The sequence below is a fragment of the Nothobranchius furzeri genome, chromosome 1 (genome assembly GCF_043380555.1).
Source record: "Nothobranchius furzeri strain GRZ-AD chromosome 1, NfurGRZ-RIMD1, whole genome shotgun sequence".
Taxonomy (NCBI): domain Eukaryota; kingdom Metazoa; phylum Chordata; class Actinopteri; order Cyprinodontiformes; family Nothobranchiidae; genus Nothobranchius; species Nothobranchius furzeri.
The window spans coordinates 80,057,596-80,085,482 of record NC_091741.1 but is presented as its reverse complement, the minus strand read 5'-3'; the positions used below and the strand labels follow the sequence as shown (position 1 = coordinate 80,085,482).

Below are 27,887 nucleotides of genomic sequence, written 5' to 3'. Positions count from 1 at the left end.
GTGATGATGATGACGATGATGATGATGATATTCTATTCTAACAAACTGTTATTTTTCTGCATTTAATGTAATTTATTATTATAAATTTATTAAGTCTAAATGTATGTATTCTTCATGGAACCATGGAGGATATATTGGGATACTTTTAACATCTTCATGAAAGTTCTTACCTGTTGTTTTCAGCCCAGTTAAAACAGGACACCTGTGGCCTGCTGTTGAGGTCATTAAGTCACCTCTGATTCAGAGTGGAGATAAATGTGGTCAGCTATCAAGTATGACTGTCAGCAGACAGTGAAAATTTTGTTATTGTTTTCTGACCCATGAGCTTTCAAATGAAGACATGATTGTTTTTAGAAAAAAAAATTCCCATCTAAAACCTTCTTTTATTTTCTGATACTATATCATTGGGAACATTGCATTCAGCACTCTACCACACAAGTTTTGAAGATTCATATAAAATAACAACCACATCATGCGTTCACACAAGAATACACTTTTTGGCTTCCATGTTGCATTTTTTTTATTTACAGACAAATCATTGTCGCTTTGCCATACCATGTATATATATACTCAGAGTTTAAACAACATTTACACAATCATAATTTACAAAATATTTTCAGAAATTTTTAACCAGTGGCAGAGGGTTTAAACTTGAGCATAGTTGCTTTTACTGTACCAATATATAATTTACACAAAAAGCATATTTGATTGATGGACACAGTAAATCATGACAACATGTTTAACCACGTTAAAGCCGTACAGATGAAACTGATACTATGGGTGTTTCTCAATGCCAAGTCACCTGGCCTTGCGAGGCGATGTCTTGTGAGGCCAGGCGCCTTGCTTACGAGGACACTGGCCTTCCTTGGTCAAAGAAAACGGTTAAATGGAACAGACTTGCATCACGTGACCACGGCGGTCACGCAACGTCGTGACATGGGAGATAATGTTACATTTTGTATGTATTAGTTTCAATATAAATATATAACGAGCCTTTTACTTTTAAAATTGTGTATTTGTTTATTAAATTAAAAATATAAACGAGTTACTAACCGCTAGCCACCAAAGCTGCAACTAATTAGCAACTAACCAATAATAGATAACTTCTTTGGATCTAAAAAAAAACATTTTAAATTAGCTGACTTACTTTTAAACTTGAAAATTGTCCCCGAAGTAGCTGCCGGCTCCTGATCCTCTGTCTTTTTGAAAATACCGCTGTGTATTGTGGGTAATTTTTGACCAAGGCTAGGCTACAAGACACCTCCCGTGTGTCCTTGCTCAGCTAGCTAAACGGCTAACAAACGGAGAACACACGCCTTGGTAGAACATGAACACTGGAACCGATTGGAACACGTCTTGGCGGGTCCTGGTGACGTATCTCCTAGGCAACTGGGGCGGGGCCAAGACACCAAGGCACGGTTCCTTGACATTGAGAAACACCCTATGTTGGAAGTAAACGACACATTAGCTTTAGCGCATCATAGCCACTCTGTTACCAACCTCTGTTCTACAACGGACAGTTACATAAGGCTATGGAGAGTAAGCCAATAAAACATTTACATCCACTGACTTGAATGCTAATTCCTTTAGCTTTATCCTAAAAGCATCAGACTTTTCCTTGGGAATGTGAAAGTTGAATCACTAAAATACATTTTCATTTCTAAGAGAAACACCTCATTCGCAGATCTACCACCTGAACAGCATAGACTATGTCTGTATGTATTTTGAAGAACTAAACAGGAAATATTCATTTGTATATCATTGTTAACACGTTAATTGGGAAATAGGAAGATGAGATTCAATTTCAGTTAGTAACTTCTTTTGGTCTAGCTAATGAGTAAAAGATATGAGAGAATTACAGAAGAACAGAACGAACATTTGGTTTCAGCTTCACATTTTTACCCAAAGATGTAGCATATTTTTTTTATTTAAAAACATTCATTAGAGGCATTAATGCTGTCTTGAAAAAATTCACTGAAACTAACAGTGATGGCAGAAGAAAATCTAATGTTTTACAGCACCAGTGACTAATTTCAGGGGCTATGCTCCTCCTTAAAAGGACCGGTCTCACAGTAAAGTAGAAACCCGGTAGAAGCTTTGAGAGTGTCAAAGAAATAAAACGATAGCTGCATGTAAACTTGAAAAAAGCTTAGGACCCATTTTCCTTCTTAGTGAACCACCCAAGAACTTGCTCCTGCTGAATATCCGAACTACACGCCAAGGCCTCGGAGCCACGCAGTCTGTTTTCCATCCTCCCTTACAACCGGCACGCAGGAACACAGAGACCACGCTCCCAACACCTTTCATCCATCGACCAGAAACTCCAAACAGACTAATACTGACTGAAGACAACTTAACGTCTGTGTGTGTGTGTGTGTGTGTGTGTGTGTGTGTGTGTGTGTGTGTGTGTGTGTGTGTGTGTGTGTGTGTGTGTGTGTGTGTGTGTGTGTGTGTGTGTGTGTGTGTGTGTGTGTGTGTGTTTGTGTTGGAGGAGATCACTGCACCACACACATGGAGCTGCGAGGGTGGTTGACTGTCCTGGCCACGGTGTCCTGACTGTAGTTGACAATGTCCGCCTTCACGACACGCTGTCAAGACAAAAACACACACACAGATTTGAAAAAGCTGCGACGATTATTGCATCACTTTGGTGTCTACTGCTGAAGAGATACAAAAACTGACATAATGTTTATAAATGAGCTAATCCCTTCACCTAAATAACGTCCGACTTACTCCGTGTCTGTTCTGTAAACACGAAGCTAAAAGGAGGGTAAACACGTCTCTCTCCTGGAGTAACACAACCCAAAAACACTCCTTCATTTACATGGTTAATTCTGTTTGTTAAATATGTGCAGAAACTGAACTGCTTTTCATGACGGAGCAGCAGTTTAGTTGCTGACTGTTGGATTATTGGTCGTGCTCAGCCTGGAGTGTGCTGTTGGTCTGAGTCTGAGTAAGCATTTAACTCAAACTGCTGAGTTGTTTCTTTAATATTTCTTGGAGCACAGCTCATAATCCATGCCAGCGTTTGAAACCATGGTCTAAATGAATGTTTGAAGAGCAGCAGGAGTCGTGTTCATTTCATCATGACAGTTGAGCAGAGAGAAAAAACTCAAATCTTTATTAACACAACATTGGGATTGGGATTATAAAAAAATTTTTTAAACTTTATCTGAACTAATGGGATCTAAAAACTAATCTACTGTTTCCTACAGCTACAGTTTGTGTTTTCTAGCAGCTTTACAGCAGATCTACCGAGTAACAGTCAGGACCTACTTCCAGCTATTGAACTGAACATATTTTGCTTTGCTGAGTGTTTTCTTGTGTAATTGGCCCTCCATCCTGCGGGTAGTCCACCAGCTCAGCTTTCACAATCCTCTGAGCAGCAAACAAATAAAGCAGAAAAAGAAAATACAGAACAATGACAGAAGCAAAAATTAACAGAAGGGGGGAAAATTATTATAAATAATGAAGCAGTGGACGAATAAGGACATTTAAAATACATCTAAACTAAAATATAAATTTAAACAAACCAAGTCAAATATAGGGTAGTGTATATTTAATGAACACAGCTAAGCTATTTACTAATCTGAAACTAGTTTTAAAATATGTTAGAACTTGTAAGAAAAACTACAAACAGAATAAATTCAAACTAGAGCTCAGTTTGATCCCAAAACCACTGATTTTTACTAATTTATCTGTTTGATTTAGAATTTTCACCGAAACTCTAAAGCTTAATGAACTCATTTAGACTTTTAGTTGATCGTCTTATTTAGAATGGCTTATTCTTACTAATAATCTCACATTAGCATTTATTTGATGCAAATCCCACACCACTAAATGGGCCTAATTTTGCACGGTGTGAAGCGGAGGCAGCGGGCTGGCTGCCTGATGAACGAGCTGTCGAAGCCTGGTGTCGGGGTTACTGAGTGATACGTGCTCTCACTATCTGATCGAGCAGACAGAAGACCATGATGGAGGGGACTGCCAGGCAAATATAATGCTGTCGGAGGTTGTGACCCTCATGTTCGGCTCTCTAAACATGACAGCTGATAATGAGACTTAGCTCGGCCTGCAGCTACACCCAGAGCCGTGACCCGCTCCAAGCCTCAGCTCTGTAACCATGACTCAAACTTTAAACTATGTCTTTCTGAGAATTTGTGTTCTCTGATGAAAAATGGCAAACCATCCTGTATTTAAATCCCATGTGGGGGGAAATGGTTTTATTCTGACTGCTGTCTTTTTTATAAGGTGTTAACTGACTGGCTGAATCCACTTGTGGATAATAAACAAAAATGTTATATATTTTTGGTTTTGAGCATTAGTTATTCTGGTTCATCCAGGCTTTAAAAATGAAGTTTAAAAAAAAATAGGAAAGCAATCACAATTGATACGAAAACAAGACTTTACCAACTTGAATCCCTGATATTTAATATAGATATTTATATATAAGTTTTTGGAAAAGGAAATTTTTGCTGTAAAATTTTTGCTAAACATCAACATCACTAAAAATATCATAAAATACTAAATCAGGCAACAAGATAATTTAACACAGGTATCAACCTTCATTCACATTCATACTTTCCTCATGTATATTGTTTTTATACTAAACATTAAAACATATAACTCTCCCAACCATTTTTAGGTGATTATATAAATAGTCTTTTTGTTGAGGCATAAACTGGGCCTAGCCTATCACCCAGTCTGATTTGACTGGATTAAAGCACTTTACTTAACTGACAGGACTATCGAAGGGAGGGCTGGGTGAATAAAATAGATGGACAGTTCCATTAGTGTGAAGCCATTTTCAGTTAGTGAGCAGCCCCGTTGGTGATGGGAGTGGAGTTTGAGAATTTGGCCTGTTCTTCCCCTATATGCTCTCTCTTCTCAGGGGGTCCTGACCCCTCTGTAGCCCTCAGGCTCATCAACCATTACCCAGCCAGTGTGGCTCCAGCCGCTCATATCAGACCCAGGATTAATGCTTGTGTGGGAGGTAACCTTGTAAATCCTACAACTGCCACCACTGGGCATCTTGCTCTGACTGGCAAGCTGAGGCTGCCTCATCCAGAAACGGTGGGAGATAAACTTAATAAATCAGACAGCTACCCCTAACCTCCTCACCCCTACGACTGCCTTCCTCTGACCCCAGACTTCATACATTAATGTGGTCAGTGTGGTTCTATTTACAGATGGACAGCATCAGTGGTAGGTTGAGCATCACTGGAGGCAGACGTAACAAACTCATGTTTACACAACAAGTCTCTTACATTGTGTGGTAACCTTTGGTGACCTAACACACTCCCTGTGACCTGGCTTAAGTTCATGCATAACACTGCATATATTCCATGGGGAGAATGAACCAAAAAAAAAAAACTTTCCTTAAGAATGAAGGGGGAAAATTTGTATCCTGATTAGGACCAAATAAGTTGACTAGAGACAAAAAAAACATGCCTATGACTCACTCACCTGGGACTGTTCTATTTCTGCTTTATTTAGCTTTATACCAAGAATTTCAGCAGCCACTCTCTGGAAACCAAGATACACCTAAAGAAGGATAAAAGATAATAATAAAACAAACAAAATATAAAAAAAAATAAAACTACTGATGACTTGTAAAAGTAGCTAACACTAACCGAATCTCCTGTCTTGGCTGACACAAACTGACTGATGAGGCCATTCTCCTGGCAGAAGCGCTGGTGTTTGTCTGCCTTTACGGTCCTCATGTGCTCCAGGTCGACTGTAGACAGAACATGTGAGGAAACTTACACAAGATGGATAGATAGATTTATGTGGTGGTTAAACAGCACTCTCACAAAGCTAACTGTTACAAATCAGAACATAAACAGAGAAGATAACTGTTTACACTTGAGTTAAGATGGAGGGGGTCTGTCTAGAGTGCAGGGATGGTGCACATAAAGACTTGAGATAACAAAGCATTTTTTAATTATGTTGCTTTTAAAGCCATTCACTGAAGATTCACTAATTGCACTTTTTCATTTGTGGAATCATTTTATGAGCAGGAATGATCCAAGTAGCTTCCATTCCCAGCTGGTTTAAAGCTGGATGTGACACATTCCTCGGTGTAAGTTTAGTACTGTTCCACCCTGAAGCCATGAACCCCTGTTTGACCTGAAACAGAAAAACTAGCCCAGCTGAGGAGAAAAGCTTCAGAAACAATGCATGAATGACCAAAGACTTGAGGCTACACTGGCAGTGTGAGTGTAGATGGCGAAAACAGCTTGACTTATGAGCGTTCTGGGCCTTTTAGGCGGCTGCAGGGATCCCAGATCTGGGGCCATTACCTACATACTGATTTAGTGAGATGACACAATGACAGCATCCTTCTTTTTTTTTTTTAGCTTTTGTGAAGATGTCGCTGTGCATTTGACTCCTGTGCAATGATACTGGGAGCTCAGCTTCTCTCCTTCCTTACTATGGGGTCACACTGGGGTCAACCAAAAAGGGTCACCTGGGGGTCTTGAAGCTGAAAGCAATAGCTTCGTTCTTTATTTCTGGCTTTGTCCAGGAAGGTGGGCACGCCCGGTATCTGGTGCATACATGTCTGTGTTAGCTAGAGGAGGTCAGACTACTGTAAGGTGTTGCATTTCTCTCATCCCCTTCCTGAGTTTTTGTCTTTGTGTAAGGTTTCATTGAAGTTGTGAAGGATTTACCCTGTTCTCATGCCCCTAAGTGTGTGTGTGTGTGTGTGTGTGTGTGTGTGTGTGTGTGTGTGTGTGTGTGTGTGTGTGTGTGTGTGTGTGTGTGTGTGTGTGTGTGTGTGTGTGTGTGTGTGTGTGTGTGTGTGTGTGTGTGTGTGTGTGTGTGTGTGTGTGTGTGTGTGTGTGTGTGTGTGTGTGTGTGTGTGTGTGTGTGTGTGTGTGTGCGCGCGTGCGTGCGTGTGGAGATGGGAGACAACAGAAAGACAAGTATGTCTGTCCGGACGGACGGGCGTGCATACGTATGTACATACATACATACATACGTACATACCTACGTACGTATATAGGTACATAAAGAGAGCAAGAGAAAGAAACATGTTTATATATACAACATTTCTGGATTACAATAGACACTTTTGAAGTTTTTCAAAGTCCCGGTTAGACTCTCGTGAATGTCACTGCACATAAACACAAGTGTCTCAAAGGCGTCAGTAAGTTATTTATTCCATTCATTAACAACGGAGTTACCCAGCATGCTGCTCGAAGTAAACACAGCTAATCCGTTTGATCCTGTACACTTGGGGAAAGTTATCAATCATATGTCACAAAAGATAAACAAACATTATAGCTAGAGCTCAAAAGCTAAGGAAAGTGACCAAAAAAGCGCATTTTCGGTTTTCAGTCGAAACACCTAAAGCACCGAAACAACACAGCCGTAACAGGCCGTCAGGTGAACCCCATTTTCGTTTCATCTCACTCTGCTCTCATATGGAAACTTGCTCTTTGCTTCATAAAAATCATACATTTGTACTGATTTCTAAAGCAGAGTTTTTCCCCTTTTAGTAATGCTGTTTTATTGCAATCTCTGCAATATTCATATCAATTATGTGAATAGAAACATGCAAAGTGTTTCTCAGATTGAAGTTACACATCTCCACTATCTTCTGGTGTAAAGTAATAACTTCATGAGGGATTATTTTAGCAGCTGTGGTTCATTAAATGCAATATTGCAACTTTGGCGTTTATTTCAAGGTAACTGTGGCAACACTGCAAATGAGTTTGTTGTTGTTTTTTTTTTTGTTTTTGTTTTTTTTGGTGACGTACAGGAGCTAAAGGTTTGGTTATTTGCCTGCGTCTAGTTAAAGAAAATTAATATTGCTCCTTAATTTTCAACCTAGAGTCAGATGTAATTTAAAGTCTCAGGACAAAGTTCTTAAAACGAAATTACTTTGTCAATATATAATTTACTCTAATGGCTAAACAAACATGAGTATGCCCGGTTTTGTAATTGGCAAGGTTCGCAATTTATAAACTGTGCAACTCCATTTAGTCACAGAAAATTAATGTAGGTGGGTCTACTTTTTCACTGAAAGAATTTTCAGCCTGTGGCATCAGTCTGTGTAAACTGAATACAAGGCTAATCCCAAAGTTTTAGTGTTTTGCTCCATTTTTCTCACTAATGTACCCATTTCTACTTATCAGGTCAAAACAATCTTCATCCAATGATCTGGTTTCCCTCCATTTCTGTCAAAATGTACATAAGCTTAACAACCCCTAGGAAGTGACTGCAAACACGAAATAAACTGTTTAGGCCTCTGAGCACATAGAGATAGTAGAGAGGGTCATCACTCGTCATGAGTAATTACCCTCCCTCTCTCTGGTCACCATCAGTGTTTATTTAAAAGGTCTGCCTGTCATTGTGTTGAATTACTGGACAACAGAGATTGATATCAGGCGGATGAATTGGGCTTTTACCGTAAATAATTGATATGTTTTTGTGATGGGAAACACCAAATGAGACAAAAATATAAATGTAGATCTTCACATTTTATGTTGATCTGAGTCCAATTATTTCATGGAAAATATCTTCTCACTGGCAGATCTAATTATTCTGAAACTATAAAATATGAAAGGAGATTTTAGTCAAAAACTGACACTGTAATACGTCATATTGGACTCTTGTATTGTCACAGTTGGCTGACAGATGTTTTTATGACAAAACACTGAGCTAACAGGTCCAATAGCTCATTTCCATCTACTGTTTTGGCATGGAATGGGAAGGACCGGATCGCTACTTTTCCTGTTCTGATTGTAATACCTGTCCAGACAACCTACCCGAACCGAGCCAGTCACGGGGAATTTTTTTGGCCCCCTTCTGTTGTAGGCCCAGAAATTTCTGGAGTGGTATGGTTAATCGTTGTACATGAATGTGAAAAAATGCCAAAAAGTAGCAGCAAGTTTTGGTCACCTGCAGAGCTCCATACATCACTCACCGTCATCATGAGAGCCCACACTCAGGAGGTGCTAGATGAATTGGTAAGGAAGTTTGTTTTCTCGGCGGATGGAAGCCGAAGGATTCGAGCGTACGTTGAAACGGTGTCGGGCCAAGCTGAAGAAATTAAAGCTCAATATAGAAAAGTTAAGGACTGAAACGGCCAGAGAGGATTTTATTTTCCGGATTGGGAGAAATACATGGAGATGCTACGACGCACTGGATGCTATTTATAGTCACAGACCGGCAAACCGAGGCAGGCCTAGACTCAGCAACCACACTCTGGAGTCACACGTGCAGCCTGTGGTAAGCATTTCGTTTTTGTCTCTCTGTAGACCATTTATTGCAGCACAAAAATAATGAATAGTTGCACAACTTATTTTTAAAATTGCGTGTGACGTGTCATTCTTCTGGTGTCGGTACAGGATCGGCTTGAGGTCCTTTGACTGCCGATGACGTCACATTACTGCAAATCTACTCGGCTTTCACACATACGTTTTGGAAAGACATCAGCAGTTTTGTTAATAAATTCTTATTTAACACCTAAATGTTTTCTTCATAGTTGTAATTTGTTAATACCGTATTATCTTTGTTTTGTAACGAATGTAAAACTGCATAAAACCAACCTCGGATTGACAAAAAAATAGAACAGTTCTTATATGTGAAGCCATATCTGTTTGTATTAATGTGGAGTTCGTCTGCATATTTACTTAGTTGTTATCTAAATACATTCTTTGACTCAAAATATTGCTTGGTGTCTTTCAATAAAGTTCTTATATTTTATTTTATTTATCATTTGCTTATATTTTACATTTCATTTAGAAATTCAAACATATTTTCTCCAAAAACTGTTGATATTTGGACTACAGGACTACAACCGCTAAGACTACGACCGCAAATTTGTTTTGACCAATCAAAATCATAACATGATAACGTCACTTCCGTAAGCTTCATGTTCAGCCAATCAACTACTTTGACGTCATCGGCAGTCGAAGGACCCCAAGCCGATCCTGCACCCCGAGCAGATCCTGTACCGACACTGGCTCTTGGGCAGTACAGACATTTTTTTCCTCCTCTCGTCCCTATCTTATCCCCAAGGTTCTTTGTCTGTCTTTGCGTGTACGGAGCTTCTACATTTTTTCTGGAAACTGGAAATTATTAAAAATGGACCTGGTCACTCAACGCGATTGACAAAATTTTCTCAACAATGAGAACAGGAGAAGGGGCTCCCGGGTGCCCCTCTGGGACAGATCCAGTTGGGCACATCATGGACTCCTGGAAACAGTTGAACCCGATTTGCCTATCTCAGCTGTCTATAGAAAATTCTGAAGATGTCTGGATATTCGCGGTGTTCATAGGCGTCATTTTAACCGAGGACACCGGGGACATGTCCCCGGCAAAATTTGTGATTAGCAGCTATGTCCCCCCCACTTTCAAAAAAGCCTGCTGATGAGGATTTTTGTTTTACCAGCTCAGATCTTATACCAGGGGTCGGCAACCTGTTCCCATCAAAGAGCCATTATTACCTGTTTCCCGCAGTAAAGAAAACACCGCAGCAGCCGCGGCGTTGTGGGCGGGGCCTAGTCTCAGACAGCAGAGAGCTGCTCACATCAGGTGACAGCAGCCGGTACCATGGGCGTCGCACCCGTGGGGGATTCAACACCCACACTTTTCCAGCTGTTTTGCTCACCTCCACACCAGTCTAGTTTCTTTATGTCGCACTCACTCTGTTTGCCTCATCTCCATCTTCACCTCCGCTTCTGACAGCCGATGTCGGGTTTCCAGGAGAGCAGGAGAGGGAGGGACGGAAGAGCTCGACTGAATTCATAATTTTACATCTTGACATTAGCTGTACAAAGTCTGAGTTTGATAACGTGAAGAACAATTTGCAGAGGTTCATAACAGGCGCGGCGTCAGGTTTTCATTTTTGGGTGGGCCACGGTAATTCTGGACGAACCTTAATAAGCAGTGACTTAGTGAAGCAGGCAGGTCGCGCTAGAAAATTTTGTTTAAAAAGACCTCATAAATGTTTTCCCCCATAATTTTTATTTATAAAACTCCCAGTTTAATTTTCATTCATTTGTCATTAATATGTAGTCTACACCTGTGCGTTAAGTGGACCATCTTCCAGTAAAAGCCAAGCATCCAGCCCATCTCTCCAAATGCGTAAAATGTGCATCAGCCGCTAGTTAGGCGTGCCGCGCGCACCGTCAGCTACGTCAGCCCAGACAAGAGCAGAGCAAATAGAGAAAGAATAGAGGATAATTGTGTCTGGATGTGGATGGAGATTACATTTTACAGCAGCCTGATCATCATTTAAATACATAAACCATCACCTGTCTTCTAGTCCATGCTATCAGCATTATTTTATCTGGTGTGTGTGTGTGTGTGTGTGTGTGTGTGTGTGTGTGTGTGTGTGTGTGTGTGTGTGTGTGTGTGTGTGTGTGTGTGTGTGTGTGTGTGTGTGTGTGTGTGTTCCACTTCAAACACTGGTCTAACCAACCAGACCAGCGTGTCCAGTAACATATTAATGTTACAATTAAACAGTTTCACTTCATGTAGGCTAGGAACATTTCACCTGCCGTGGCCCGACCGCTTCTGCTCCACATAAACTTGGTGCGTGATCAAATGTCTCTACAGGTGCTTTCTGCGCTGCTATTCTGCCTCAGACTGGATGCGTCATGCATCTCCATATTGGAGACGGGAACAAGCGCTGTTCAGCCAAACTTTCATAATTTCATAAAAATAAAATTTTTCCAAGTGACACATTCCTCAGAGAGACCGGGTTTCCAGACCGCTTCAGTGGGAGGAAATCAACGAACATCCTTGAGTTTATCCGTCAAAATAAACAGTCAAATGGAAATATCTGTAACCTGCCATTTAACTGTTTTGCCTTCCTGTGAAGATTGTTGCAAAGAGAAACAATTAAACTTGATTAACCCCAGAGCCACGCGCACTGCACTGTACTCCTGACTGTAAGGGGAAACGATTTAATCGGATCCTTTTCTTTTCAACATGGTTTAATGTAAAGTTTCATTCAGTACAAACTTTAGTTACACCAATCTAACGAGACAGAGCCTGGATTTGTATTCTGAACAGTTTAAACATGTTTAAAACGGAGACATGCGTGACGCGCCTAAAATTCGCACCTGCTCCGCTATTATGGAAATTAAACTAACAAGATGAATAATATGAACTTATTTTAGGCACAGACAACATCCCCAACACTTTTGAAAATCTTGCAACACGCCTGGTCGCTCGTGTATGTCAAAGTTATCTTTCATAAAAAGATAATCAATAAAACGATTTATATAAAGATGATCCAGAAGTTGTAGCCCCTCTCTGCCTACAATATTTTGATATTTTTCACCCTGTTGGTGGTTTTACTGAGCAGGTGCCACTTTTGTCACGCGATTCTTTTTAAAACATGTTTAGACTGTTCAGAATACAAATCCGGGCTCTGACACGTTTGATTGTTGTAATTAAACTTTGTAGGTGGGGAAGGTCAGAAAGCAGCTCAGAAGCGCCGATATGATTACGCACAAGCGTGACGCGTCAACCCGGTCTCACAGTAAGACCGGGTTGGAACTGTTCAGGTTTACGCAGACAATCTTTACATTTAGAATTGGCATACAGATGTAAAATTAATGCAGTAAAATATAAAGCATTTTATTTAAATATCCATTCATTATTTTACAAGCACAGAGAGCCGCATGATGGATGGAGGAGCCGCATGCAGCTCCAGAGCCGCGGGGTGCCGACCCCTGTGCTAGCCTATATTGTCCCCAGCAATTTTTAAACCCCATTCAAGTGTATGGTTATTGTCCCCAGCAATTTTGAAAACAAACTGACGCCCTTGGTGGTGTTGGTGTCAGGTTTCCTGCTCTTTGGCCTTGGAGGTTACCTGACTTACCAAAAAATTAACGAGCTGTCGAAGAATATTGGCTCACTCCCGGAGCTCAGATGTGGGATGCTGCCGTTGTCATGGCAACTCTGTCTCCCTATCCCAGCCTGGGCGGGACTACGAGCTGTGAAGGCCGCTGAATCGGTCCAGGAGTCACTGTGCTCTGTAAATCCAACGACCTCCCACCCCTTTCCAGAGGTGAAGAGCGCTGCCTATCGCGGCTGCTGCTACTGACATGTGGAGAGTCCCAAAACCCTACCACCCACCTAGTGGACACTTATGTTGTGTAATGTCTGAAGTCTGTTGCATTTCTGCCTGAGGTGTTTTTTTGCATAGGAAAGCTGCCCTCCCTGTGGAAGGTAACTCTGTAGTGCCTTTTTTTCTCCACCTGATCCAATCCTCATGTAACCCCTCTGTTCTCTAATAAGGTAGTGCGACTCGGGTTGTGAACAGTCACCAATTCTTGTCATGTGTCTTTGCCTATGTATGTCTGATCTCAGAATTGTGTGTACTGAAACTCTTAATTTCCCTCTGGGATTAATAAAATATCTTTGAATTGAATTTGATTTAACCCTGCCATGCCAACCTGAGAGCCAAAGCTGCGATAGAAACGCTCTCCTGAAAATGCAGACCCTTACCAATACACGACAGTCCACAATAACTTGCTCCACTCTGTGCCAAACCTTGTAGACAGATAAGTGGCATAAAATAGCTAACCAAGCCAAAATGCTAAAATTGCACATGTGCCCCATGTGTTTTTAAACAGTGTGCTGGGATAACAGTGACATATACTCGCTGTTCTGCCCAGTAGGCTGCTGGAGACCAATAAGAACAGTTTATTCTGGGAGCAACAGCCAGAAAATAGGCTTGCCATAACACGGTTAATTGCCTGCGGTCAAAATTTAAACTAAACAGCAGTTGGTGCATGGAAGAGTGTATTTAAGGTGGAATGTATGTGTGTGTCTGTGTTAGTAACGGTTCATGTGTGTGTGTGTGTGTGTGTGTGTGTGTGTGTGTGTGTGTGTGTGTGTGTGTGTGTGTGTGTGTGTGTGTGTGTGTGTGTGTGTGTGTGTGTGTGTGTGTGTGTGTGTGTGTGTGTGTGTGTGTGTGTGTGTGTGTGTGCAGTAAGAGACTTGAGGCCCTACGAGGTCATATCCCATTAAGTGAAAGTTACAAGGTTGAGACTAATCAACCCCAGGGGGGAACCTATCACTTCCAACATTACCTCACAATATCCCTTGAAGTCCTTTTTAAACATTTTTGCCTGAGTTTCTCCCAAATGACGACCGTGAATTTATTTAAAGCGTACAGTGAAGGCAAAGACAATCAAACCCAATACGACTACTAATGACTTGGAAATTTCTGGTCCAATTCTCAGTTCAAATATTCATGGACCACTGACTCTAAAAACATCCCTTAACAGCTCTGGCTTTTAATATGATATGGTAAGCCTCAACTCTTGGCTTTATTGGGCAAATTGCAAAAGACCAGTAATGTTCTTGTATAGCTATTCTCAAAAAGTCCAAAATGTGGAGGTCGAATTGCTTGGATTTTCTCTGATTTTGCATTTTAAACATGTGCTTCACAAAAGGAGAATCTTTCCATGAGGTGAGGTTTGATGACACAAATTGCTCCCAAACAATAGTTAATGCACAAACAATGCCGAATGTGACACAGCTGCACTCTGTGCTTTGTTCATTGATCAGATTCCAGATTAGGATCACTATCTGTGATGGAGACTGTTTTTCTCATCTCACCTCTATAACTTGACATAACAAAAAAGATCCATTTTGGGAAAGTAGCTCTAAAAAAGTATGACGTTTGATGTAGCAACTTTATTCACCATATACATAATGGTAATTGAAGCTTCTGGTTTCATTAGGTACATTTACAGGTGCCAGATGTCCTGTATTTGATTCAAATCTTGGTTGATTGGAAATCACATCAAAACATTTGCACTTAAGTGTGAGATGCAATATGTATACATTTGTAACTTTTCTTGCAATTCATGTCTGTCATCCCATCAAGTTATCAATTTTATTGTGATTAAATTTACGTCTCTAAAATTCAAAAATGCCATTTCTCTGCAAACTCAAGTGCTGCAACAGCTTGAAAATATCATCTTGAAACATAAAACAAATCTCTGCCATCTGCCACAAGAATTTATGAGGAAATTTGCATTGCACTTGGTTTAGGAGTGATACAAATATGATTTTTTTTTTATCTTTGCCAAACTTTTATTACTTTTGGCTTCCAATTTGTGGTTTTGGAGTGCTTTTGGAAACTGTACTACAGTAAATTCAGTTACACGTACAAATCTTGTATAAAAATACAATAAACATGCACGAGAGTTGTTTGGACTCTTAAACCATCTACTTTCCTATTAAGCTGCAGGAGTCTGCATAAGCAGCAGAGTATTTTCTTGCTTAAAGTAGAACCTGTAAAACTTGTTGCAGTGGCTTTTTATTTACACAATAAATATTTTGCTACAAGATATGAGAAAATAATTATTATAGGTCAGTAACAGCACAATAAATCTTTTGGGTGTGATTAAACTAGACTCTGATTAAAATTTCACAACACAAGTGGCTCATAAAACAAAACGTGCAGACTTTATGTGAAGCATTTAAAATGACTGAGCCCAGCATGACTCAGAGAGAGCTTTAAAATATTTTGTTTTTTATGTAAAAATGGGTGATTATCCTAAACCTTTAACACATTTTGTGCTATTAAAACAAAAACTACCCCCAAGAAAAATTACTGGCTAACCGATACACTGTAAGAAATGAAATGAAAAGAAAAAGAAATGAAATGTTGAATTCACTTAACCAAGTTATGTGAACTGGTTCAAGGACACGTTGTTACTTAAAGGGGTATTATGGAAGTTTGACAGCCAAAACATGTATAGAAATAATAAATTTCTTCTTCATACATTCTCCTGCAATGCCCTGGTCCTGTAGAATGAGCCCTGGCATTTTTACTGTGATTGCCTGTTTTTCTGTAAAATCACAGAAAAAGAGAGTTGCTCGGGTCGAGCAGGCTGCTTCATGCACGTTCACGCTCAGGCATAGCTATCAGTAGCTTTAGCAGCAGAGAGTGAGGCAATGCCACTTTGTCGCTGTTCCTAACGCCTAGTGACAAACCTAGCTACATTTCTGAGGACCCTTAGCTACTTTCTGTATAACTTTCTTCTAGATATTTCCTGCAAATTAGCAACAAAATAACCATTTTCGCTTCGAACCGTTCTTAGAACGTTGGTTCAGCTGTCATCGAGGATATAAATGTTACAGATACAAAAGACGTCACTGGCGCTTTAGCTCACCTAGTAAGACGTCGGACTCTCGTGCAGCAGACCTGAGTTTGATTCTGGATTTTACCATAGTTTAATTAGAGTTTCTTTTTTACATTAATGGTATATTCTTTACAGTAAGATGCCCAATTTTTTATTTGAGACTCGCCGAACGGCATTGAATTCACAGTTAAAAAAGATGTGGGTTCAACTTTCATTTTGGAACAATTTTTCAAGCAAGGGAAGGGAATGGTCTGAGCATGCAGGAGGACGACCCATCTTAAACCTTTGTCGGCTGTGCTGAATAGAAAGGTACAGAACCAAATTATTTAATTAATTAGCTGCGTGTTCTCCTGTCCTCTGGGCCACACACACACACGGTACTGTCTCAGCTGTTATTTTCGTTAAGGAGTGTGCACGTACAGCATGCGCGTCTCGTGCATGAGCCTACTATTGAAGTTGCCATTACGCTTTTGGCCTGAGGGGGCAATCGCGAGCATAAAAATTCAAAACTCCGTAAAGTCCCTTTAAATGTAAAGAAAAATATACCGTACATTATTATACATTGTGATGTTAAAAGTAAATGTATATTCCTCTTTACGTTTAAGTAACTAGGTTTAGTGGAACCAGAGGACATATTATGGTTAAGTCATTTCAACATCTTGTTTCTTTGAGTGTGGTTGCTTTTCCGATAAATGTAGTCAAAAATGTTTTACTGATTTATTTTTGTTTTTGTACTAAACATTTATTTCAAAGTCAAGCTGCATATTTCACTGCTAATTAACAGTGTATTTATTGTTCATTTTTAAATTATTGAATATTTAATTAACTAGAGTGTAGCCCAACATGGTAACATGGTTTTTAATGACTTCACACACACATATGATTAATCTAAATCTGTATAATCACCAGAAATAATAATAATCAGCATACTAAGGCTTGAGGGTCGGTTGATAACATAATCTTGACTTTACTGGATGAGGACAGACAGATGAAGTGCTGTTAGTTAGGTGGGTGTTGTTGAGGTGAGCGGGGCCCATACAGGAGTCCTCGGGGTGTTCCTGACAGAGACAGAGTACTCTTTGTGCTGCGGCGCCCCTGCTCCGGTGGCCTGAAACGGGCCAGCACCGTCAAGGGACTCACTTTCCACTAGGTCAGAAGTGTTCTGTCGACAGCTCATTGATCACAGCTCATCTTGTCATTCGATGACTTCTTGTGAAATGATGTGCAGACACAAACACACGTGCAAACACACACATTCAAATGCACACACATTCACACTTTAAACATGATCAGACCCTCCACAAGGGCTAGTAAACAATGTGGCCTTCCTCCCCGCTCAGGGAACGTAAAAGCGAGTGTCCAGCAGTCGCTCTGAAGGCAGGGAGTTAGCTGGCCTGTTGCTGGTATAGTCAAACCTGAGGCCAAGGGCCTTGCAGGCTGGGTTAACGGGCTCTAAGGACTCATGAAAAGGGAACAAAAAGCCCAGTTCTGAGCCGACCGCACAAGATGCAGTCCAGATTTCACTGGCCATGTCCTCTGCGCTCTCCTGCTGCTGTTAAACTAAGTGGACTTTTATGGGAGAGCAGTAATACTTACCTCCGTGAGCCAGCACCAAAACTATAATAATTATACAGTGCTCAGGGCAGTCTTCAAAATTATATGCATCTCATCACTATAAGTTTATTCATAATTACAAAGTCTTCCTATGCACAATGATGCATAAAACTGGCCTACGCTGACTGCACATGCCGGGGCAGTGAACCAAAACACTGAAAGAGTTCCGATCACAGCTGCCTGAAAAAACCTCTTCAAAGTTTAAGCCTGAAGATATGAGGTCATATTTCACTGCATAACATGCAGTTACAGCACAATGAAAAACTAGGAATAACAGTTTCACATACGTTTATAATATAATCCTGCGGGTTCATATCAATCAGTTATTTACCCAGACCTGTGTCAGCAAGAGCCCTTCCAGGAATTCCTCCATATCAATGTTGTGAAGCAGCGAAGAAATAAAGTATAGCCTGAGTGTGATGAGGGTTCCAGGCTGCACTTGGGTCAGGTGGCTAAGCTGCGCTGTGCAACTCAAATGGTCCGTAACCTACCACACAAGAAGGCATTCGAAGACTGATCATCTACTGCATGTGCAACAATATTTTCTTTATGGATGGCTAAAGTGAATGAGGACTTTCCACGTTTCAACAGACATAAGAATTAAGAGAGACATATGCAGAGATCTTAAATGGGTAAAAAGTTGGTACAATTAAATCCTAGAACTTAGCAAGGGCTAAAAAATTTGTGTAGCACATTTTCATCAACAGTGAGTACAAGTAGTTGTGACTCTTAAACTTATCAACTGCAGTTTATTACAGCTGTAATTCTTTATTCATCTCCTTGTATTTTGTAACATGAATCTCTTTTCCCTTCTTTTCCAGACTTACAGAGAGACGACAGCCTTCAATCAGTGTGGTTACTAAGAAATTTTGATACACACATCTAGTTTGACCCTTTACCTTAAATAAAATGTGAAGAGAAACAGGAAAGATTGGATTTGCTGTAAACTGTAAACATTCCAGGTCTCAACCCAACCATTCACCATGCCTTACTGGGTCTTTATATTGTATATATAATGTTTTACTGCGTCGAACCTGTGGTCTTGCTACCCACAGAGCAAAACAGACACTGCTGACGTGTTCATCCCTCCTATCTGAGGAGGGGCGAGGATGTCGGGTAAGAGTACTGGGCTTTTGTCCCACCACATGTCTATTGTGGCTAAACCTTTCCCTTGAGGGCAATTAGGACCTTTTAGTTTGTTGTAAGAGGACCTAAGTACGAGTGGGCTGAGCCAGTAAAAACATTTTTGAGCTAAACCAAAAACAGAAGTACACTGAGCTTCTCAGCACTCCTGGACTTCTGAGCATCTCTCTATTAAGAAATGTGCAGACCTACACTGCACAGACGGGAACTGTGGCAGCTGTACAGAGGCAAAGAGGTGGCGGGGTGGGAGAGCAGGGGAGGGGGAGTCTTCAAACCCCACCCAAAGCCGAGCCAAGAGGGCAAACAGCTCAGGACCAACAATATCTTTGGGCAAGGACATGCTTCATGAGAAATGTAGTTAGAGGATATCCATGTTTCACTTGAACTTTCACACGGCTGAATGGAAAACTGGGGCAATAGAAGTGCAACAAGTAAATGGTATGCAAAGAGGTCTGCTGTAGCACACAGAAAGCAAACACACGCATGTTGTTTAACACAACAGAAATGGAGCACATGAAAAGACATTACTGTAAGTGAAGGCAGCCACAGCAGTGGTGTTAGTCTACACATGTGAGATAAGCATGAGGGGTCTATGAATGAAAGAGTTTGTGTTTGCAAAAGGGTGGAAATGTATGCATGTTTTAAAGATGGCCAAAGATAGTGGCTCGGAGGAGAGGGAAAGAAAGCAGGGGAGCAGAAGAAAAAAGGTAGGGAAGCCTAATTTAAGTACACAAACTCTCCTAATGCAAAAGATCTTATCTCCCTTCATAAGGTAACATTTCCCATGGCAAGCCTGAGTGGATCGCCAGCAAACAGTGGTAGAACCACTAAGCAAAACCCCATGAGTAATGAGGAGGGGTTAAGAGAACTGAACCCATTTAAGTCACCCAAATAAGGGCTGTGCAGGACTGTGATGGATGCTTCAGAGTTCCTGAGGGAAAAAGAGCACTGGCAGTGGGAAGGGTGATGTGGGGGAATGAGCTGAGGTCCTGTGATCGCCACTTAATGAAAACAAATTGATTTGATAAATGACACAAGCCTAATGTCTAAAAAGAAATAGGTCTATAACCTCTAAAGTCTCATAAGCCACTCCAACCTCTTTTGGTTCATACAAATGATTTACAACCCTAAAACGATGCAAACTATGAATCAGAGCTACCAGTATGGCACTGGTTTTCTATCAGATTTACATTTTTGGTTCATAAAACAGTCAGAAATAACAAAATGCAGATGGAATTGTATCATTTTAATTATAGACAAAAATTCAACCCTGTGTTTAAAGAGACAAAGCTAAGCATTCTCCCATTACCCATGTGTTTCCTAACATGTCATCAGTGTGTTGTTTTACTCATGTATGTGTTTCTGTGGGATCATGTATGTGTGCAATGTGCATAAACAATTGTGTCCACAGACGTGTGTTCTTAATAAAAAATGTCATCGGCTTCCCCTCTAAATCTGTACAAGTGGTGTCATTATTTAACACGAGACTGTGGCCAGCATGTAGAGGGCAAAGGTGTGCAGCATACTTGTGCTTAACAAGCACACTTAACCCCAACCGGCCATGCAACGCCAAAGAAAGAAAAGACTGTTCCCCGGCAGTGGCATGGCACACGGGAGCAGACAGATCAATGTAAGGAGAGGAGGGGACAGCATCATTAATGAGTCTAGTGGCTCAAAAACCAACCAGAGTAAAGAAGACAGGCTTTGTCTAGACTACACTGTAAACCAGAGGGAGGTCTTTAAATTCAAGCTCAATGTCTTCTATAAGCCAGAGGAAAATGGGGATGTAGCATCTGTATTTTCAATGTGCATAAAATATCACACGACAATGATGCAAGCATCTCAAAGCACTTCAAAAAATACTTTTAGATACTTGTGTACATGGTAGTGCTCTAATGAGGCACTCCTGTAAGTAAAACCTTCAGCATTAACCTTATCTCTCTGGAGAATGTTTGAATGAAGAAACATCCCAATCCCCCCTAATTCAAGCCTTCACAGGCATAAATCTGCACTGCTTTTGTAAGCTCCATGTTATGTCTGGACTTCTATTTCAGTTGTCTCAAATATGTTGCCTCTCTTAGTGCAATATCACGGGAACAATCTGAAATCTAAACTTTAAAAAGTATGCTGACAAGTCCTTTGCTCAGTTCTTGTAAAAGTGTGCCAAGTGCTGAATTTAGAAAAGAAAAAATATTCAACACTTCACTAAGGATTGGAAGAACAAAACCTCAATGACAGAAAAGTTAAATTAAGAATTTACTTTTCAGGACAGGCTTATAAACTAGTTTACTTTGAGAATATATTAATGTAGCCAATATGACACAATTCAACAGTTTGTCAGTTGTTGTTTTGAAGCATATTGTCCAGACTTGGGCTAGCAGTAGCTCAGGAGGTAGGGTGGGTTGTCCTGTAGGTTGCAGGTTCAATTCCGGCTCCCACCAGAGAATGCTGCTTTTGTGTCCTTGGGCAAGACATTTAACCCACCTTGCCTGCTGGTGGTGGTCGGCGGGACTGGTGGAACGAGTGTTTGGCAGGCCTCGCCTCTCGGTGTGCTCCACAGCAGCTGTGGCTACATCATAGCCAGCCCCACCAGCGTGTGAATGTGTGTGTGAATGGCTGTTTTGTGAGGCGCCTTGGGGGGTTGTAGAACCCTAAGAAGGCATTATACAAGTACAGGCCGTTTATCATTTTTTAATCAAATGTAACAATTTTTTGACAGCATAGTGGAGTTGTAAAGTGATACCTGAAACACTTCCAACTATGTCCAGTAAGACTAAGTCTTACACTAAGTCTAAACACTTTAACCGGTTCTGAGCCTAGCCTGTGAATCTTGATAAGGACTTTATTAGAAAATTTGGTGTTTTAGGAGATGAGCTGCCACCTATGGCATTAGACTTTGAGAAACTTTCATATTTACATTTTTTTTAAATCAGCACTTGACTGTCATTCTCTATATACAATCTCAAGCTTAAAGACCAAGTTCACTCATTTTTTAATACATTTGCAGTGGTCTCATTAATCATACCTACAAACTCAGAACTTACTGAACCCGACCAACCCCCACCCCACAAAACTAAAGTTCTTCGGATCTGTACAATGATACTTTCCGGCAAAAAGCAACACGTCTGCAGGTAGGATTAATGCCTTGTGAGTCAGTGACAAAAAAGCTCTTGTACTCCACTTTCAAGAAGCAGAAGTTAGTCGGAGGAGAGGTGACCAGAATTCAGCAGGATATGGAGTCTTTTATTTGCTGATATTTGGACATCTCTTGTATTTGCTGATATTTGGACATCTCTTGTATTTGATAGAAGAAGAAGAAGAAGAAGAAGAAGAAGAAGAAGAAGAAGAAGAAGAAGAAGAAGAAGAAGAAGAAGAAGAAGAAGAAGAAGAAGAAGAAGAAGAAGAAGAAGAAGAAGAAGAAGAAGAAGAAGAAGAAGAAGAAGAAGAAGAAGAAGAAGAAGAAGAAGAAGAAGAAGAAGAAAAAAACACACTCACACACACACGTAAAAGTGTTAACATGTTTTTACAGATAGTCAGCCAGAATATTTAACTGAGGATGTTTTTTCTACTCAGCATCAGTCTCCTTAAACTCAAACCAGGTCTGATTAACCAATGTTATCATGTCTTCTTTATGAGCACGTCTCCATCCACCTGCTGCGTTCAGAGAAACGGGGATCCATGCTGCAAACCCTAAATGAATTTGCATGTTTCCAGTACAGACATGAACATGTTTGTCTAATGATTTGTGCAATAATCAGATTTTTATTTTACTTCCACAAAATGCAAGTTCTGGATTAGATATTACAGAAACGGGGACGGCTTGCCATCATATTTAAAAGTGCTCATTAATTATGCCGTCATTTTTTAAGTCAGGCAGTCTAAATGACAACGGGGAGGCTCGCTAGCTGTTGCACACATGCGCAGTGGGCATTATTTTACTCCAACAATCCGAATGGCTGTGTACATGCACGTCAATCGGAACGATGATCGGACAAAACCACCTCTCTCAATCTGATTGAAATTTCATTCCGATTGGGCCGAATCGGATCAGAACATTCCGATTGGCATGTTTACATGCAGAATTATTGATCTAATTGGGCATTCAATCCGATTAATTGTGCGCATGTAAACGTGGCTAGTGTGAAGTAGAGCTTTGTGGCTTTTTCTGGCCTGTGCATTCCCCCGTCTATTTTCCATCAGCGGCTAATGCAGGAAATAGGGGTAGGATATTAGTTTCACATTTAGCCTGCATGTGAAACTCAGAGTGACCAATCGTATTTTAACAATAACAAGTAAAAATCAGTGAACCTCGTCTTTACAGCACTGAAAATTTGAGAAATCAGTTGAATGTTTCAAGTATTAATGACAAATTTATCCTAGTGGGGCAGCTTGTGTGTGTGGCTTTATTTATTTGTTTTATAGTCTGTGAAAATGGGGAAAACACACACTGACCATGATCACAAATTTAGTAATTTGATGGAAGGTGCAAGTGGAGCTGAGAGACTGAGGAAAGTGCTGAGCCTGACAGCGGGATGACCACTGCTTAAATATTACAAAACTCACCCACACAGCTAAGACCTAGCCTAAATACAGAGGCGCCCGGTGTGTAAGCCGGTGCATCAGATGTTACAACAGATGTGAGGACAAGAGAATCTGCTTTAGACAGCCGTATTAAAGCATGACCTATGGTCCCCATTGAGTAACATTAGTGGGAGCTTCCTGTGTGCAGGCACCATTCTGTTGACCGTTCATCACAGCTCGGGAAGGTGGACTGTCACCATTGCACACACACACCAGCATCTTCCTTTACAATAACACTGCATCAGCCATGACTCCACATCTGTCAGGGAGATGTTTAAAAAGAGTTCTCATTATTGGTTATTTGGAAGATGAGGGGGTGGGCGCAGACTGATAGGAGGAGAACTGTCTGGTTAACGTCGAGTTCCTCATCCTAGCCAACTATGTGGGCCAGGAGAGCAGGCTCAGAGATGAGGGGGGTTGAGGTCGAGCAGACGGGTACTAACTGGGAGGGAAAGGGCTGTAGATAAGCAGTAACCTGGGTCCGCTGGCCCGAGGATATTAAATCACCGTCAGTCACTCCCATGAGTTCACAAACATCAGCATTCCCACTGCTTTCAAACTCTCTTATCACAACAATCAGTTATCTGGTGCTCTAACAAACATGTCTGCAACCATCAAACACTCACTCCTTCCCTTGCAATCACACATGTGAAAAAATGCATCAGATAGACATTCATCCAGAAATTCATAGTCCAATAAAACCTGATTAAAGTGTTTATCAGGAAGTTAAATTAAAGCAATCTATGCAAGGTGCATGTAGTTTTTTAGACCTTCTCAAAGCAAAAGAGGAAACATACTTACTTTTGTTGCCTACCAAGAAGACAGCAGGCTGAATGTCAGAATCTTCATTGGCCTTTTTGACCATGTTGAACCAGTCCTCTAGATTCTCAAAGCTCTGGTAGTTTGTTATGTCATAAACAAGGAGAACGCCCTGGAAAACAATCAATTAAGTTTTTAATCTTTCATTGAAGCACTTATAACAAACATGTGTATGCTGATAGATAAGGACTGGCGAGTTATTGTTTTTAACTTATATGAGTCACATTTAGCATCAATAATAAATGAAAAAGAAACAGTAGGTGGCACTGCTTCTCTTCTGACATTCAGGAAAAGACTCTCACTCAAAGGTTAACTTTGGCCACTCTGACAAGATTATAATTCCAACATGAGTATGTAGACTCAAGCATATTCATTTCAACCGACTGTCATATCTATAATCCAGATCCACTGCAGAGCAGAGGTCGGATTTGGTTATCTACTGTCTGAGCTAATAAATGAAGGCTGGCTTTAGTAATCAATAACCCTGCCATGCAACAATACCAAAGCTACGTCTGAGCAAACAGAAGTCTGAAGGAGTTGTTAAAATGAACACATAAAAGAATCAAAAAGCAAACAGAGACGAGAGCTGCTGGCTTACATCAAGCAACCACCTTTATTAGTGCTGAAACTTTTACTTGTTCTGAAGCACTGAAATGAATGAGAGCCAAAGAAAACACCTCTTCTTTAACTACATGATGCAACATGACTGAAACGCCTTCTGTTGCTTTTTGTTCAACCGACACACGCTGTCACAACATGCAAGGTTGGTGACGACAGCCAACGTCTCTAACAATTACTCTGATCCGCTCTGAGCAGCAATGATTGATTACAGGACGCCTGCTGCCAAACAATCAGTGTTAAAGTTTTATGCAGAGTCGATGATAAAACTCATTAAGTGAAGTGTCGTAATTTAGCATCCATGTATAAAATACAATTAAATAAGTACATTATATGGATTCAATGCAGAATGACTTAAAACATGGTGGACAATACATTACTATAGATGGACAGGAAACTAAGATCTATTGTTCTTATTTTGAATTGTAGACTGAGATGAGTAAACTTGAGTGTGTGTGGTGTAGCGGTAGGTCTTACATGAGCTCCGTAGACATATTTATCCAACATCTTCCCCCCTAATGTTTGGCCTCCAATATCCCACACTTGCAGAGTTACATTCAAGTTGCCTGTGTTGACAAAAATGAGAAACAGAGATATTAAAGTATCAAAAGAAATTACATTTTAATGGCAAAAAAAGAGAAAATGCAATGTGATTTTCATATTTATTTAAATAAATCACAAAAATATAATGCAGCAAGTTCTGAGTTTCCATTCTTGATTTTTTTTCCTAACACTAACACATTCTTTATACTCCCGTGTCAACAACAAACACAGAGTAACCAGAGCCTGTGCTTTGGGTGACCAGTTTTTTGTTATAATAAAACCTAAATTGTCAATCCATGTAATGAAAATAATAAATCAGTAAACAATCTGTAATGCAGTAGGAGTATAAACTGTTAGATTTAATACATTGAGCTCACATCCAAGAATATCCTGCTGAGATGGAGGGGGATGAATATGTATGCCTACCCTCTAATTTTAACCTTCTCAATACACTGGCTGTCCGAAAATGACTTCATATTAAGCGGGGAAACACTGTTTGCAATGTGTCATGTGCTGCCAAGTACGTAAAGTTGGGAGAATTATGTGCTGTTAGGGAAAATAGCAATAATTAAATTGAAAATGAGAGAAAAAAGAAGAGTGTTGTCCTTAAGCTTGTGGAAGGAGAAAGAAAAGGTTAAATTAGAGAGAAAGACTGGCACAAAAACCAAATCCAAATAAATATTTTCTTCCTTTGGAAAATAAAAAACGTAGTTAAAAACGATTATGGAATGGAGAAGGAGGGAGGACCAGACAGCGAAGCCCTGCCTCAGACTGCAGCTCTGATTGGGATCAGAGAGAAAGACGTGGACATGGCTGTAGCATCGTCCAAGACTTCCCGTTTTAAAGCCCGACTTAAACGCAGGGGTTCACAGTCACTTCATCTAGACTATACAATGTCAAGGTAAACTAGGGAAGGCCATGAATTATGGCCTTTGGTGTCATAAAGACACCCTCGACCCATTACCCTTAGTTTTATTAGTGTTTAAAAAAACATGTTGACTCCAAGTTTCAGTACATTTAAATTCACAAATTGCTTAAATAAATAAACAAAGGAATGAGAATCTTTTCAGCTAAGTTGAAAAACACAAAATCCCAAGTTTAACCAGAATCAATATCAAGTAGATTTCACCTCCCGTTACAAATCTCCTCTGCTGATGTGCATCACTGGTTTGGCAGGGACATCTAGACGAAGTATTGTTATAAAAAGCACACACAGAGGAGTTTGTTGTGTGCCAGTCGGCCACTCCTCACCTCTGCCTGCATTGGAAAAAGTACATTAAGTTTGACAAGCTGGGCCTTCATGGTGAGAGGGGCCAGCTCTGGCTATAAGCTACTCTCCCCCCCGCTGCACAAAAACCCTTACAGCCCCATAGAGACCCACACAAACCTCTCCAATACAAGGCAGAGCGGAGGTCCTAACAAAGTTCGGGACCACCCAGGTCGAAGAGCCACCCTCCTCTTCATCAGCTCATCAACACCCAATTCCCCAGAAAATGGGCTATTTAACAACCGGGGTATTGAATCCAGCTTTGTTGCTGCCCCACTGATACAGAGACATGTAAACTAGATTCAAACATAAGCTACCACTGAAGAGGTCGCAGGTTATTTCAAGGGTGAAAGTTACTGGAAAGAGAAGTCAAACGATTAGCAGCATTTATTCAGGTTCGGAAGTTAGCCCAGCCTGTGCTTATAGTTGGCTCTTTTCATCCCGACTCCACCACAACATTTTTGGGGGTTTATTTCTCCTAAGTCTCATGAGCTGAAATGGACACAAAATCAAAATAGAATCCCTTAGCCAACTCACAAATCAGCATAACTTTTACTTTTAGCACTCAATTTGCCCTTGCCTAATGTTGTTTTATTAGTAATGAAAGAATGGAGCCACTTTTCAGATTTCTGGAGAGTAGGCTTTGGCTCAGCTTGAAAAATGCCTCTTAAAAAGCTACAAAAATCCCCATTTCAGACAGTATGAAGTTTTAAAAAAAGAGCATTTTTGTCTAAATATAGCATACAGCAATAAACATTCATTTCATAGCTTTAAGAGGGGTGCCTGTTTTTCCTTTTCTTTGTGGGTTCAGTACAAACAAGCAGGTTTTAAATGGCTCAGAACAAAGATCAGATGAACTCACAGGTAGGCGTTGTGGAAATAAAAATGTTAATGTATTGTTCTCTGAACAGTTCAGCAAGACTCATCAGGCTTAACTTGACCATCGTCACTAAACAGTCAAAAAAAAGGCACTGTTTGCTCAGGAGAGTAGAACCTTCAGAGTGAATAAGCCTGAGATGTGGCAGACACTATGATGAGGAGCAAAAGTCACATTCAGCTCCTGCATCAAGGGAAAAACTAACTTTAAGAGAAAACACTCACAAAAAATGCATTTATGACAGAAGCCGATGCCGTTCAGGTCTTTGTTAAAAAGATATTTAACATTCTGTTGAACA

At 40.5% G+C, this 27,887-nt stretch overlaps 1 protein-coding gene across 2 annotated transcripts in view; it reads right to left on the bottom strand.

Annotated features, from left to right (window-relative positions):
• Positions 1–502: 502 nt before the first annotated feature.
• rab28 (RAB28, member RAS oncogene family) overlaps positions 503–27,887 on the bottom strand; it is a 36,985-nt gene continuing 9,600 nt past the window's right edge. The window contains exons 3-8 of one of the 2 annotated variants that reach the window (XM_015949970.3): positions 25,380–25,468; positions 24,267–24,396; positions 5,634–5,737; positions 5,467–5,544; positions 3,277–3,378; positions 503–2,588 (exon numbers count right to left, since the gene is read on the bottom strand). In XM_015949970.3, coding sequence (XP_015805456.1) covers positions 3,283–3,378; positions 5,467–5,544; positions 5,634–5,737; positions 24,267–24,396; positions 25,380–25,468 — 497 coding nt within the window. In that variant the 3' untranslated portion in view covers positions 503–2,588; positions 3,277–3,282. The remainder of the gene's footprint in view (positions 2,589–3,276; positions 3,379–5,466; positions 5,545–5,633; positions 5,738–24,266; positions 24,397–25,379; positions 25,469–27,887) is intronic. The other variant, XM_015949979.3, reaches the window with a different exon arrangement.